The following is a 16,967-nucleotide window of genomic DNA, read 5'->3' as shown; positions in this document are numbered from 1 at the left end:
ATGTTTTTTTTTTATTTACCAGGGTGGATCCTATATTCTCCATTTATACTTATTTTTTCATTAATAATATGATACTTTATGCTGATTAATAATTTTATTGGTATAGAAATTGATATATTTTATCATACAATTTTATATTACAATAAGTATAAACACTCTTTTTTTTGTCTCGATGTGTTTCCAGTAAATCCAGTAGCTTTATTAAAAGTAACTAACAACAAGCCTGCCATCTAACCAATGTTGTAGAAAAGCTGAAGGGATTTTATTTTGTATATTGATCTTACAGTATAGTTCGATTAATGCTTTTGGTTGGTAATTCTTGTGATTTATATATATATATATATATATATATATATATATATATATATATATATATATATATATATATTAATTATTGATTGATTTGTTAAAAATGTGTTGAGAGCAAAAATTGGCTGATAATTTGAATGTTGACTTGAGTTTGATAATCGTGTCACTAATGATTCTCAATATTAACATTCTTATAATTACAACTTTTGGTCTAATAGTGAAAGGCGTGCTTATCTTTGAAGCGATATTAAAGCAAGGACACATATAATGACAAAGGATAGATTGTTGTTGGCTTAATATATATTTGTTCATTATCATGCACTGACTAAACAGGACGCGTTTTGATGATGTTGGAGATAATAGATTGATCTTATATGGATAGCAGATTGGATCCAAATTATTATGATGGAATTTTAATTTTTCAGTGTTTGCCTCTATTCTAAGTTTCAATTTTTACTTAAGGACTGGTCTGTCTTCAAAACCTGAAATGGCCACACCTGGGTTGGACCTGATTAGAGGATGCATTTCTGATTGAAGAATGATGTTTCTTTCACAATGAATTAATCGATTGACATTTGAAATTAATGTCAGGTTTTTTCTTAAGCAAAGATAATAACCACAGCTGTTTGCTCTCATCTCTCTCTCTCTCTTTTTTGGGGTCTAATGTCCTTTTCTTGTCTTGCACTCCAGAAAACGTGACAGTACCTAAATATAGTATTTATGTTTTCATGAAATTTCAAATTTTGTTCAATGAATTTCTAATATTCTTAGATATTTTCTGGACTCGATCTTCAATATATCCACAATTAAATGATAGCCACATGAGGGCCATTCACAATGCAACACAAATGCATTAAATTCACATAATTTAAGCAACACAATTGCAATTGTGTTCAGAAACTTAATTAAGATGCAATTGTGTTATGTTGTGATATTTTAGGTCATATTATATATATAAGTATTAAATTGAGTTGGAATGTTAGTAATAGATATTTTAGGTTAAATTATTAATTTGATCTTTCTAACGATAAAAAGTTTAATATGATTCCTTAATTTTTAAAATTGATACAATGTCTTTTTTGTTAGTATTGAGTTTAAATTTCTAACCAAGATGTTCCATGTAAAGATTATGTGTCATTTTTTTTTATTGTGTATACAAGTAGTGTCATTTCTCACAAGAAAAATATTGTTTGTTACGAAAGTAGATTTCGTAATAACCGTAAGAAGTTTGATTTTTGTAAATCTCCTTTTACATGTTTTTTAAATTTTTAATCAATATTTTATAAAATCACAACCGTCCATTTTATGTTTCGTGCCATTCGTGTGGATTTACTTTCGTAACAAATAGCATCACTTTAATAGAGAAATCAAATTAAACTAAATAAATAGAGAAGCCAAATTAATAATTTAGCCTACATTTCATTTGTATATTTTTAATTCTTGATTAACATATTTATTTTTAAAATTTAAAAAATTGTAAGTGAGATCTATTAAATAGGAAGCAAGATGTATAAAAAAATTAATTATTAATAAATTTTAATCAACAATGAAAAAGAATATTAAAAAAGCCTATTATAGAGTGTGTGAGCATTTTTCTTAAATAATTCATGTCCTATATCAACACTACAGTCTTTTGAGTCATCATTTAATTGAAAAGACAGAAAGTGATCATAAAATAAGACAGAATGTTCTAGTTTGTTTATAAACATGATGAAAAAGACGAACGCGGGTAAATATATATCAGAAGACCTCATAAATCATAAAATTAACTGCAACAAAGTTGAGTGGTAAAGTGAAGATCAATAGTCAATACTTACCACAAATTAAGAGCACAACCGCTCTTGTTTTGTTCTGTCAAATATATGTTTCCCTTTGTAAAATTCATCCTATGATGTGTTTGACCATAAGATTTAATTTATTATTCCTTCATGATGAAAAATGTCATGAACAATATTCAGAAACGGTACCCCTTGGTAGGTGGGGACCCATGCATAACGTGTCTCGTGTTGAATAGCATCTCACTGTCACTGGTAGGTGTTGTCCCTAAACTTAATTGTGTATCTCAAGGGTGTTACTCAAAAGTTAGCTAACAAAAGTGTTGAATCAAATTTTAAGTGAGAAACGAAAATGGGGCACTGATGTTGACTCAAATTATAAACATGATTTTTCTTATAAGTTTAAAAGGTAAATAAAGGAGGGGAAATGGTATTTGATGGTGAGAGGCTTTGAAATGGAGAACATAAAATCTTACAGTTGTAGAGCATGAAATAATTAATGGATGGTTGGTAAAACAAATGATGGGTTTTTTTTTTATAAAAAAAAAAATAGGGTGTTTGATTTTCTCCCCAAACAAAGGAAGTAAAGTTGCTAAAATCCCCCAAAACAAGTTATTTGCTTCATCCTAAGGTGAAAGAGGGGAAAGAGGGGTCCCAAATATAAGTGGGAGGTGGGTGATGTAGCAGTGACAACTTTACTTAGTAGGGCACCTACCCTAATGATCATTATAGTGTGTGCCTTATAAATCTCTCAAAACATTCTCGCTTGGTAGGGCCTCATTTTCTCGTCATTTTAGAAGGACAATCTAAAGCTATTTCTTTGAAAGCTCATTTTACTTTCTTTTTCTTTCTATTAGGGACATGGATTTCAGTGTCTGATTATGACAATTGAACTGCAAAATTCAACCTAAAATTAGGCAAATGGAAGCCCCATGTAGTTGAACTTCAATTTTCTTCAGTGGTTGAAGATGATAAATAGTTAAGGAGATTTATGTTACAAGCAATATATGTGTGGATAGGAAAGAAATAAAGAATTAGAAAAAAATAAAAACAATTAAACAGCTAGGGTATAGCATTAAATCTATATATGATTACCTATTTACCTTCTAAAGGGGAAAAGAAAAAATTATCAGAACTGCTTAGAACTTTTTAAAGTGCTTATGCAAGCAATTCACTGAAGGAAAGCTAAATGGTTCATGAACTGAAAACCAGCTTTATCAAATTGATAAAACTCTGCCATGCTTTTTTGTTGGCCAATCTCATATATAACTCTTAATTAGTCTTCAGGTTGATTTTGCACTAACTTTATGTAATAAAGAAATGGGATCAACTAACCCCAAAACAAATTGGCATAATTGAGAAGATTAATTAAGCTCAATGGACAACTTAAACTTAACCAAAGGCAATTATGATGTTGCTTCGCAGTGCTCTCTTTATGGATTAATAAAAGAGAGTGTTCTATGATAAGAGAATAAAGAGTATCTATAATGCATATTTATTAATATAAATTGTTTATTATAATTTTGTTGGTGTTATAATTTCATATAGATTTAAGTCTTTTAAATAAAAATTCACTTCAATGCTAAGATTACTAAAGTGAGTTTTTAAATTAATTTTATGAGTCTTGCGATATTTAAAAATATAATATTTATGATATAATATTGTTAAACGATGATTGCTTATATAAGTAACGGTATTTATATAATTAACTTCATGTCATAGGTTCTAGTAAGAAAAAATTTTAAATAAATTTACTTAAAAGTTAAACAACTCATATAAGCGCTTCCATGCCAGATACTATAAAATAGAAATAACCAGCAAATTAACAAATATTGTTATAGAAGGGAGTGCGTGGCTAGCATGGACCAGTAAAACATATGACCCATTATGGACTAGTAGTTTGTAATCACTAGACTTATTTTAAAATATTCGGTGGTTGAGATGTATCATTTGATACCTTTGACACAGTTTTTTTAATATTTTATTTTAAACGGAGTTTACATAAATGTTCCTTTGTAATTAATACAATTAGTATAACATTTCGTTTTTCATAAAATAAATAAAAAGAATTTTATTTAAAAATTAATAGAATTTTTAGAAATTAAATAAATAAGACAAAAGTGTTTTTATTAATTAAAATAAGAGTTTCATAATATTAAAAAATAAATAGAGTAAAATGATATTTTAGAAAATAAAAGAATATTTTAATTGGTTATTTATTTAATGAAAGAGTAAAATATAGTTACCTTCTATAAATTAATAAAATAAAGAAAAATAGAATAAATAATAGGCTTAAAGTACCCTAATTATAAATAGAGACATATTAGGTCAGTTTTTTATATTTACAATATGTTTATATATTTTCTCTTCCTTCTAAGTTTGTTCTTCATTCTTGCTCTCCTAAAATCTTATATTTTTTTCACATATACTCAAACCTATTTAAATAAAATTATGATCCTAGACTCGTTAATCATTTGATCATTTTAAAATTTGAACACCACTTTCAGAAATAATATATGTAGAGAGATAAATGTTCCTCGCATAGAGACAAGTGAAATTAAGGCCTCAATCTCTTCTCCTTCTCTTTAATACTTGGAAACCCTAACAAATCTTAGGAAACTACTGGAGACACCGTTATCGTTGTTGGACTACACACGTGAGTCCGCTTAAAGGTAAATGATGAGTTTATTATGATTGAGGTCAGAGTCAACATGTACAGAGTTCCTTCAAGGATTAAATTGGGATTAATTTTAGAATGTTTTATGCATTTTAATTTTTTCTGCACAATGATAACTACAAATTGCTCATGTTTGACGCGTCAATTGTTGCCCTAATGCGAATTAGATGATTTAATTGAGTGTTTGGCTTTGAATGTTAGAAACCTAGAAATTTGACAATTCTTGATTCTTGCATGTTTTCTTGAAACTGATTTAAGGGTTTTGTTCCCCATGATGTGATCACATGTTATGTGTTATTCATTTTGAATTTAGGTGTGCTTTGAAGTCTTAATTTTGTCTCTTTTACTTCATAAAATGAAGGTTATCTCGAAGCACAACCATGCTAGATGAGAGCATGTTCGTCTTAGTAAAAATCAGTTGTTTTAAGCTCGTGCTATTTTCCTGACAATGTGAGTTAACTTATAGCCTAAAAAGGACTAATAAAATGATTTAATTAGGCTTTGTTGTCTTCATGAAAGTTGTAGCCCTTGATTTTAGCTAACAAATGCCATTGGTTTCACCCAATTCTGAGTTGTATAGTCATCTAGAGAGTCAAATTATTGAGCAAAGTTCGAGCTGTCAAGATTGAGCAATGATCCAATGTTTACCTTAGGTTTAGACATAGTTAATGGTCAAAATGGTTTTTTGTGATTAACATGACATTCAAAGAAGATCAAAGATCAAAGAATAGAACAAAGGGGGCGATGTGCAAACCATGACGTTCTCATCGTCGAAAACATTAGCTCTTGCTTGAATCCTCGAATCTCCCTCCTAGAATTGATAGTCACTATTCTCTAGATCTTCTCTTCTACGGCTTCGACGTTGTGAATCCTTAGACTCACTATATGGTCCCCAATAACCTTGACCTCTTCGAAGAGAAGGGGCACAAATCTTAGAATCAGACATCAAAAGAACAAATCTGAGAATCAGTGTTTGGATTTTAGAGCATTGAAGAGAAAATACAATTGTGATTTGGAATGGTGATGAACTCATCCACGACTTTGGAAAATTTCATTTTGTAGGTGCACTCTAAGGGAAAGAAGCTCTTCTTCATCACCAACAGTTCCTGAAAATGGCAGACTTAATATGTTGAAGAGTTTTGATCATTGAGAATTTTCGTATTACAAGTTTACTCTTTGTTCATTCCCTTTCAATTTGAACTTTGATGTTCTTTAAATTGCAGTAGAGTTTGAACCAAAGCTAGCTTGCCTTTTTTATTTGTGGTGGGGGAATGGATTTCCTGCTAGTTGCGATGTTTGTGTAAACACCGTAGCCGAAATCACCTCCGACAATGATAAACGATGGTCAGTAGGATGTCGAAGATAAGAGATCGCTAAAAACCTAGTGAAATGATTAACTAAATAACCTTAATTTTAATATGGATAACAAGATCATTGTCTAATTTTATGAAAAATAAAGTATCGCATATAAAAAATGAAAAAAAAAAAAAACAACTTTCTATAGCGGATCAAAAGACGTGATCCATAATGGACCTAATGTTTCAAAGGTTCACCGGAGCTTTTCCTCTAAGGAAAAGTTCAAATGCTAAAGTGATTAAATTTGGGTACCAGCTACCGGTACACGTTGTATGTTCCTTGTCAAGGTTATGTTTCATTTATTAGTTAACATGATTGTTGACATAAATCATAAAATATTGAGAACTCAAATGAAGGAAACTGCAGGCTGAATAGTTAAGGGAAAAAGACGAAACTATATAAATATAAATACTATTAAAGGTAATAGGTTCACATTATTCAAAATGCTACTATGTAAATTAATTTATACAAAATCAATTAATTTAATTCATTAATTGTGTTGTCTTTTAATAATTGTTCACATTAAATCTTAATAAAAATGTCTATCAATACGTGCTTTGACACGTCGCTATATGATTAGTCGTTTGTAGTTTTTGGAGACAAAGTTGTCAGATTAACACTTTCTATTTCGACTTGTTTATTTTTTGGCTTTAAAAAAAAGCTAGGTATTTCATACAATAATACAATAAATAATAAAATATATGCAACTCTGCTGTATACAGCACCACATTCAAAGCATCTTTTCAATAATTAAATCACACTAATCTGCAAACCAATTATAGACCTAGTATATTAAAATAGTATGAACAGAACCAATAAATCTTTTGTTTATCCTTACAAACTGGATTTTTGCTAACAACCTCTCAGAAAAAGATTAGTATAATATCTCCAGAGTATCTTTTTCAAACCTGAACTCCACTACAAACCCCTTTTCTTATTCACAAAATTAATAATAAAAGTTGTGAAATTATAAAGCTCAATGATTCATTGGGCCTAGTCAGAAGTTCACCACTGCCAACCTGGGATTCCTTTAATGTTCACATATATTAGTAAAAACAAAAAATGTTTTCTCTTAAAGGGGCGGTTATAACTTCTAACTTCTAACCTCTACAATTTCTAATGTTTTTCCCTTGGATTTTTCTAATCCATTCAGTAAAAAACAGGCACAGAAGCTTCTGCTTTTGGTGAACCAAAGAAAGTTACAGGGAAAAAGAAAAAGAAAAATGCCACAAGTTGTAGTTGACCACAGCTCAAATTAACCAAATGTCCTAATCACTTAAAATTAGAATTAGAATTTTAAGATAAAAAAAAAATGGTCCCACTAATACAGCTGGTTAGCAACACAAGTGAGAATCACATCGACCAGATTACGCGATTTAGGAGAAGGTTAATTGACATGATCTTTAATGTGATTTTAATAAAGTCCCACGAAAAATCTTTGTGGGTTGATGTGATGTATGAATTATATAAAGCGTACAATAATAGACAAAGTGAGGAGGGATAATCATAATGGCTGGGTAGTAGAAAAACTCCTTTAATAAGCACTATATCTTACAATTGGTGCCGTAATAATAAGAATTTGCACCAAAGAGAATACAGAATCGGTCCTAAAGATTTTACAGTGAATAGGTTGTAAAAAAAATAATGAAAAGAACTGCCCCTGATGATTAAAAATTAAAATCATGAAAAGGGTAAGAAAAGAAAATGGCTAACATACATAAGGACAAAAGAGGGTTCTATTAGACCTAGTGATAATAATGGCTTAATAATTCAAGGGGTGGTTCAAATTAAATCTCTTCTTTTTGTTGTGTACAGCAGTAGTCTTCCTATTCCTCCGAGCTTCAATTCAGGCGTAATGAATGGTGAATCAGAGCTTGATTTTCATAGGGGTTCTTGATTTGAGCCTATATTAGACAAAAAATTAAAATTAACATAAAGATCAATTTTTGGGGCCTAATGAAAATGATGTGTCACTAGCATTTTTTTTTCTCTTTGCTTTATTTACCATTGAAACTCTGAGATTGTATTGGTGTTTTCCTATTTGCAGTTTGGCCAAATCCCATCTGAACAATGGTGTGGAGGTCATCTTCAGAGAATGTTATTGGATACTGAAAATCATTGGATAAGAAGAATTAGAGAAAAGTACACGAAACTTTAAAAATAAGATACTTTTTTTTCTTTTACTGTTGTTTTTATAAGAGAAACAAACAACTAGGAGGAATTGATTACCTGAAAGCCACCTTCATTAAAACCATTTAGGTGTGGTAAATGCATGCCAAGGTTTTGGCACATACCAGTATCTAATGGGTCCACTGAGTTGTGGGTCATAGTTCCATTAGGAATGTTATTGTGGATTGCTGGGTTTGGCTGAGTTTGTTGCCCATAAAAGGGTGGCGCCGAGGAATCTATTGGGAATATTGGCTGTGCCAAAGAATTATTTGATTGAAATATCTGAAATCACCAAAAAGCCAACAAATCCCAACTCAGGAAAAAAAGAAAAGCAATAATTTTTATTATTATTTTTAGTTGAAAAAAGCAAAACCATTGTCTAGAGCCCTGAAACTTACATCTTTTGAGATTAGACTCTCAATACTAAAATCCAGCCTGGTGTTAACAGAAGCCAACTTCATAGACAGAAACTGCAACAGCAAAAAAAAGGCATTCTTAATGAGCAAGAAATCTAAAACATTATTATGACCATCATTTGATATGCTTATTGGCTAAGACTGGCTTTACCTCAACTTGGCGCTGCAATGACTGAACATAGTTTATAATTTCATCAAGCATTAGTGCTTTACCCGTGACCTAAAAGGAACAAACAATTCATAACCAAATTAGTAAAGGAACACATTAAAAAAAAAGACTTAATTTGTTTGAATTCTGATTTAGCTTATCAGCACATGCACCTTGTTGCAACCTGGGACAAGATCTTGGAGAAGCTTCATTCTTTCACTGATTTTCTCCCTCCGAACCTATTTCAAAAATTGGTTTACACAATGTCAAAATGGAAAAAAGGCTACACATGTTTTTTAGCCAGTGTCATTCAGAGAAAGAAAATGAGAAAATGACAGTGATTCTTTTCTTACTCTTTCTGCAAGACTATGACTATCAGTGGCTTGACCTCTTCTTGCTCTAACATGAATGTAATCCTTTGGAGGCTCAGGAGGTTTTGAGTTACTCTTGTTCTGTTTCTCATCATTTGCATTACTATTATTACCTCCTTTGGACTCTTCCTCTGCCTTCACTTGGCCATTTTCATTCCCCTCACCTTCGTTAGGCTTGCTGCGCTTTGCATTCGAGTCATCGCTAGCTTCAGCAGCCTGAAGTGAAAGACCCTTTGGGATTCAGGAAATGCCAATTTGAAACAGAAGCGTTAAAACAAAACAATTTTGACATAAAAAAGTCCTTACCATAGGGGGGTTGGTAGAGGTTGAAGTTTCTTTGGCTTTTCCTTTGGATGGACCTTTTCTTTTCCTAGAATTCACATAAGGGGAAGGTTTCTCCCCAGTGTCTCCATTTGGTGTTTGTTCAGAGATTGCGGACTCCTCTTGAGAATTGGCCACTTCCATTAGGTCTTGCAATGGAGAATTCTTGTTCTCCTGAGTACCCATTTGAGATCCAAGCACTTTGAGTGATGGACTACTTGAGACTCTAGGGAGCTGCTTCTTCCCATTTTCCACCAATGGAGAAGATCTCTGAGCCAATTCAGCAATGTTGAGGCACAATTGGGTGGTCCTGCCATTGAAACTCCTACTTCCAAAGCAAGAAAGCTTTGCAGCCCTCTCAGCAAAGCCAGGATCAGCTGAGAATTCCGCCACGGTGGAATTCAAGGACGTTGATGTCCCCAAACTTAGGGGCATGCCCTCTTTCACCAAGTGCTTCACCATTGTGGGGATCTTGTTCATGTTCACCTTTGGAGAAGAACTCAAAGGGGTACTATAACATGATGTGTTGGTGCTGTTGTTATTGCAATTGATGTAGGAAGATGCACCAACCAAAGGCTGAGAATGAGGTGAGATCTCAATCTCATCAGAGCCAGCACCAATGTTTCCCAATTTTCCAATCAATTCCCTGATGACAAAATTCTCACTTGACATGTTGGAATTGGAGGCTGCAGGAGAGGACACCATTGAGCTCAGAGCTGAATCAAACTGAAGACCATGATGATCCGTTGACTTGTCCCATGTGGGGGTGTTGTTGTAGAAGCAATCCGGGTTCTGCTCAGTTGAACAATTCAAAACAGTGACTTGAACATCCATGGCAGAAGACAGTGATGATTGCCAAGAGGGTGGTGGACAAAGATGGTGATGATGGTGGTGTGGAGAAGGCTCAAAATGCAGCTGAGGGGGCACACCAGCATTGAGAAAGAATTGGTTTTCCATGGAGGAACAGATTGGTGAAGCCAAAAGTTGGATAATGAAGAATGATGTTATGTAAGTTATGAAGGCCTAAAATAAAAATTGGTTAAGAATGGATTACATTAGAGGGTGGAATGGAGTGATCAATTTGAGAAGGGGAGGGTGTGAAAAGGGAAATTTATTATTATCTGGTAAATGAAAAAGCTAAGCAAATGGGAAAAGAAAAGAGATGAAGGAAGGAAGGGGGGGTAGATGGGGATGCAGAGGGGGGCCTAAATAGAGATCCAACACAAGTTGAGTCCAAGTTGTGTATGTTTGACCTTTTGTTTTTCTTTGAGTTGTTTATAATAGTTTTGCAACATCGTTTGTAGCATCGGAGTGGTAGTCAGTAATGTGGTAAGTACTGTTTAGTTTTTTTTCTCTGTCTCTCCCTTCACTTGTGTTGTTTGTCTTGTGTGTTGAACTCGAGTTGGAGAATATTACCTCTCCGTAAAAGACGGGGTCGAGTGTGTTTGGCGGGCCTTGGACGTCACAACACCAAAATGTCTCCTATCCCTTTTCTTGAAATGTGCATTCTCTCTTCCAACAACACCATGCAAATGCCACCAAAAGTTACTCCTCCATCTAATTTCCCCTCATGTAAGTATGAATATAAACTTCTCAACGTGTGGAATCAAGAGAAGGAAATCAAACAAATAAACGGCTTAAATAACTTTTTAACTTCTATAATATACGAGTGTTTTATTTCCTTTTTTTTCTTAATTATGCATGTGCTTCCTTAATTATTTAGGAATGTTCAAATAGAACTCTCAATTTTTAAAAAGTTCAATCAGATTGTCTATTACAATCATATATTTTTCGTTCAATTAGAGACAATGGTATTAAGTTACAAGTTTTGACGGTTTAATTTTATAAATAATGATGACTTTTAATCTTCACAAAACACTACAATTATACGATGAGACATTCTTCTTTCTTGCAGAGAAATGTCATCGCAACTTCTCCGTGTGCGTCAAACCTCATTATCACTTGCTACAAAGGCTTCCACAAAACCCTAAAAAACAGAAATAACTTACCTAAAGAACAGCAAAACCAAAATAATTTAAGGCATATCTTTTTCTACTTATCAGTGCTTTATTGTAAGTTTAATTTTTTCTACCCCACTAATGAATCTACTCTACTTATTTATTTATTTATTATATAAAATAAAGTTTTGTCACGTGAACAATACCAGGTAAGCATATATCACATGACATCATCATATTTATTCTCACTAAATTATAATTATATAATCATTAATTATTAAAATATTCTAATTAATAATATAAAAATAAATTATAATTAAAATTAATTAATTTTATATAAAAAAGGTTTTTCCACATGAAAAAATGTCACGTGACATCACCATATTCATTCTTGCTAAATTATAATTACAAAATCATTAATATTAAAATAATTTAATTAATAATATAATTATATTATAATTAAAATTAATTAATAATACTAATATATATTTTTGTTCTAATTAAGATAATTATTATAATTATAGTAACCAATGATAAATAAATAATTATATTTTCTAATTCAAATTAAATAATAACAATAATATATTATAATTCTAATTTAAATTTAATTAATATTAATATTTTTATAATTATGGTAACTTTTTTATCATTATAATTTTATTAAATTATCATAAATATTTTTATAATGATTATGAAAATAATAATAATATATTTTATTAATCAAAATATAATATTTAAATACATTAAAAAATATAATATATATATATATATATATATATATATATATATATATATATAAATTCTAAAATTAATACCTGCACATGATATTTAACTAGTTTGTAATATTTGAAGGTTTCATTTTTATAAACGTTGCAATAAATTCTGTAATTATTTAAATTTTTATTTTTAATTAATAATTATATTTTCATTTTTATTTTTAAAGTTTTTTATTTTGGAGGAGTTAATTTCTTAGTCTTTTGAGTTAGCATTTTGAGATGTATACTATATGTACATATTATCTTTTGTTTAAACTTTTAGGATATGATTAACCAGTGTATATTGATTAAAAAATTAAAATATATATATTTATTATAAAAATTATAAAAAAAACAAAAGAATTATATATAATATAATTTTACGTATTTCAATAAAAAAATAATTTCTTAAGGTATTATTTTACCAAATTTTTATAGTATGGTAATATATAGTATTCAATTCAATGCTTCATAATAAAATAGATTTCTTCTTCATGAATATACTTAAGAACCTTTTTTTTTATCTAGGCTTCAAGCCGTTGTCTAGAAACAACGTTAATTAAATATGAAAATCAGTTTGATTTTTCTCCAAAATCGAGATGATCCGCAACTGTTTATGAATGCTTGAGCTTGTCATTGTAATTAAATTAAAGTTCGTTTAGCATCTCGGTAGAATGAACTATATATATTTTTCTTAAAAGAGAGTGTCCTTTAAGATTCTTTAATTTCCAAACTAGATGTTTGTTGCTTGTAAATAAGCCCTGTTCATAATAACATGGCTTCTTTCAGTAGGTAACACCCTCCTTCATATATTAGGTTATTCGACCTCGAAATTAGTGCATTGTATTTCTTAATGTACTTTGTTTATTAGGTACATAACCTTTCGGACAATGAAAAATAACCCCACAAACAACCGCTACTAACGCGCACAAATTCTTTTCTTATTTATTTTTGATTGAGTTTTCAAATAAAATTAAATTAATGAACTTGTATTCAACTCAACTAATCAATAAATGAACTAATTTATTCACCTAAGGGAATAACTAACTAATAAAGAGCCTAAAGTCCTCCTTATTAACATCAACTTGGATTAACAATTACCTGAATCATGATTGATCCTGCATGTGATTCCTATGATACGTTCCTTTTGTCTCTCTTTCAAGTTGGGTCTTTCCTACTTGCTGTTCCTTTTGTCCTTACAAATTGGTTCAATTCATGATTCCAATGGTGTGCTACCAACAATTTGATTCCTTATTTCTTTTCTTTTAGTCAACTGAAAATATAAAAGCAATTAAAGAAAAATGAAAACGGAAAAGCATTATAATTACCTAACCCAACGAAAAAAATATGGAAAAAAAAAATTAAAATCTTGCCTCGATAATGTATGCCTGAAGGACTCAACCTGGAAGCTGCAAGTTGGGGGGAAAACACGAGTAATGATAACTTGAGACACATGGATATGACGAACAGTATTCAATAGAACAATATGATAAAAACAAAATTCTTTATTTGGAAACATTAATTCGGAATTAAGAATGGATCCTTAAAATATTAAATTAACAGAGGGGATTAAGATGGACATTTTTTATGACTATTACTTATGATAAAATCATTACACTGATAACCGTATAAGCTTAGAGATAATTAGCTAAGGATGTTTGATAAGAAATTCTTTAAAGTATCCCGGAAATCAATTTTGGATTAGTAGAGTGTTAACGGGTGCAGGTTAAGTTGTGACCCAAACGATCAATCCAATTAATACTTTATCATATACAAATTGGATAATGATTTTTTTTTTAATTAGAGCCAACTCATATCATATAATTAAATTTATTATTATTATTATATATATATATATATGATAATTATTAAATATAAAATCATTAATTTTTAACTCACATACTTTAGTGAATTAAATGATCCATAAATTTTTCTCTTTTTTAAGTTATTTTTCTTCTTATCTTAATTTTGCTTATGTGCTAATATAATATTTTATTTTTATTTAAAATAAAAATATCATATTAACATTAAAATCATTAATTCTATTAATTAAATATATATTATCATAATTTGATCTCCTTTTTAATGTATTTAATCATTATATAATAACAAAAATTTAGGCAAAAATAAATTATTATTTAAAAAATAAATAAACTTTTACAGAAAAAAATATTCAGACTTAATTAACCCAATTCATCTATGATTGGGTTGAATTGAATTGGGTATGTTAAAAAATTTACACAAATCCAATTCATAAAAATTTGACTGGATTGGATAATAGATTTAGTTAAATCTAATCAGTGAATACCCCTAATTAAAAATGTTGATTTTTATGTTTGGTATGAATGTTTTAATAATCATTTCTATGAATCTAATATTTATGGAAATCTTTTTTTAATTAAGTTTTTCACTAAAAAATCCATGTAATGTCTAAAAATTCAATGTTTTCATGAAGGATATTTTTTTTCATTCCTCTCATTCCCAAAAATATTTTAGAAATACGAAACATATTTTTTAATTTATAGGAAATGTAATTCCCAAGAAATATAATTTTAAGGAAATATGATTCTCTAAGATAAAAAGAAAATAACTTTGTTAGTTCATAAATTACATCCTACTCATTTTTTTAACAGAAATAGTTAATCCCTAATGTGATTAACAAATTAATCTCATCTTAATCTCATAAGGATATTTTTTTATATGATAACTTCTAAGGTTATTACCAACAAGGTGGATCATGTTTGATAGATAGTTGGATTTTTTAAATATATGTTGGGTAAAAAAATAAAGTTCATTTCGATGATTTCTTTCACTTTAATGATTAGTCTCATGACTTTCAATTATAAATATGTTTTCTCATAAAAAAAATATTTCAATGTAATTGATAACTAATCTTAAACATTTTATTATCAAATTTTGGACTTTAATACATGAAATGATCATATTTCATATCATCGACTTTAGAACTTTACTTAATCTTTATTATGCTCTTAAAGTCGTAGAACTAATAATAGGGATGGCCAAAGCTAGTTGTTGATGATATTCACTGTGAGAGAGGAGAAAAAATTTCCTTAAGAAGTTCATTCACTTTAAAGAGTAAAATGTGTTTTTGATCATTGTAATTTCAGTGAAATTTAGTTTTAGTGCTTACATTGACCCTTAAAGAGCACGTGTTTGTATATGTATGACTTTGTCAACACCGTAAGTTGTATGGGTGCCTTGATGCACGTCTTGGACATGACATATCAAGAGTGCAATGTTTCTAGGGATCTATCCTTTTGAGTCTTATAAATGCTTAAAAATGAATCAACTTCTTTTGAGAGAATTGGTCGAGACAATGTAATTTTTATTTGATTGACATAAATAAATAACAAAAATGATTTATGTAAATGTGTGGCACACACAAATACCTAGTTTGGCTAATATCCATACGTATGTTTTGGTGTTAGTATGTCAACAAGTTATAACTAAATATTATCTTAAAATACATCATGGGTGTACTTACTTAACCTACTTATACTAAAAAAAAGTGTATATATATATATTTTGTAATTGTTTGATAAAATATAATAATTATGCCATGATAATATAAAATTATCACAAATAATTGTGTATACGATTTTTAAAATAATAATAATTAAAATCAATAAATTTGTAATGCATGTAAATTGTGATTGAATTATAGTTGAACATAGTTTTTTTTCTCTCTCTCAGATATAATATATAATCGTCGGGAATGCTTTGTATTTTGCAATAGTCAAATTTAGTTTATGCGGCTCGCGTTCGATGCAACTTTGATTCTACGTTCTTGTGCATTATCTTTGTAAACTACGTCCTGCTTCTGCTTAAAAATCTGTGTGCCTACCGTTTAGTCAAATTCTTTTTTATTTTATTATTAAAAGTACGCATATTCCATTTAAGATGCTTTCTGTAAATTGTAAAATAAACCAGAAAATGCTCCACGTGAAAGTGAGAGGTCAAACACTCACAGCGTAGCAAGTCTTGCAATATTGTGATTGATTATGTGTATATTGTGTCAATGACTTTTTAACAGCTTTGGATCCAAAAAACAACGTGAAGAACAGAAAATAAAAACTGCTTTAGAATGTAATAATTACGATGTAATTTATACGTCTTGTTTTTTTTAACAAAAAATTATACGTTGTGTACCTAAAATTAATTTTACCAATAAAAATTTAAAAACAATTACATCTCTTAAAATTAATTTTATACATAAAAATTATTTTTGTCCGCTTTAAAAACTGTCCTAATAAGTTGTCAAGCACAATTAATTCTCCCAGAATTAATTTTGATAATCTTAAAATTGATTTTTTTTTCTTGGGAAAGAGATTAGAGTGTCTTTCTTTCAACTCATGAGTCAGAAATTAATCTTACTCACAGTATATAATTATCGTTGACCCAACATTTTTTTACACATAGTAGTAATGGATTCTCACACTTAATGTAACAAAATTTTACACTACTATCTAAATCCTTGTTTGGTAGAAATTAAGCACGTGCATATGTAAGAACTACGTACAGGCCCAAACCCCGTAAAGAATGTGAATATGTGAGAACTATTCGTGTTTAAAAGAAATTTGTATGAATAAAGTGTCAACAAATGAAAATGTAGCTCCTTTGAATTTGTTTATGAGTGAGGGTACATTTGCAGTACCATATTTATGACATGCAGTTTCGTGAATCAAATATAA

General features: G+C 29.7%; 1 protein-coding gene across 1 annotated transcript; it reads right to left on the bottom strand.

Moving 5' to 3' along the window:
* Positions 1–7,627: 7,627 nt before the first annotated feature.
* Positions 7,628–10,878, bottom strand: LOC100812081 (transcription factor bHLH62). Its single transcript, XM_003532209.4, has 8 exons — positions 9,528–10,878; positions 9,204–9,437; positions 9,024–9,089; positions 8,854–8,922; positions 8,685–8,756; positions 8,347–8,568; positions 8,123–8,225; positions 7,628–8,021 (listed from the first exon to the last, which is right to left on the bottom strand). The coding sequence occupies exons 1-8, from the start codon at positions 10,497–10,499 to the stop codon at positions 7,999–8,001; spliced, it is 1,761 nt and encodes a 586-aa protein (XP_003532257.1). The 5' UTR covers positions 10,500–10,878; the 3' UTR covers positions 7,628–7,998.
* Positions 10,879–16,967: the final 6,089 nt, after the last annotated feature.

Source organism: Glycine max, chromosome 8 (assembly GCF_000004515.6).
Source record: "Glycine max cultivar Williams 82 chromosome 8, Glycine_max_v4.0, whole genome shotgun sequence".
In the NCBI taxonomy this organism is placed as follows: domain Eukaryota; kingdom Viridiplantae; phylum Streptophyta; class Magnoliopsida; order Fabales; family Fabaceae; genus Glycine; species Glycine max.
Note: the sequence above shows the minus strand (reverse complement) of the source record. Positions and strands in the feature narration are given on the sequence as shown.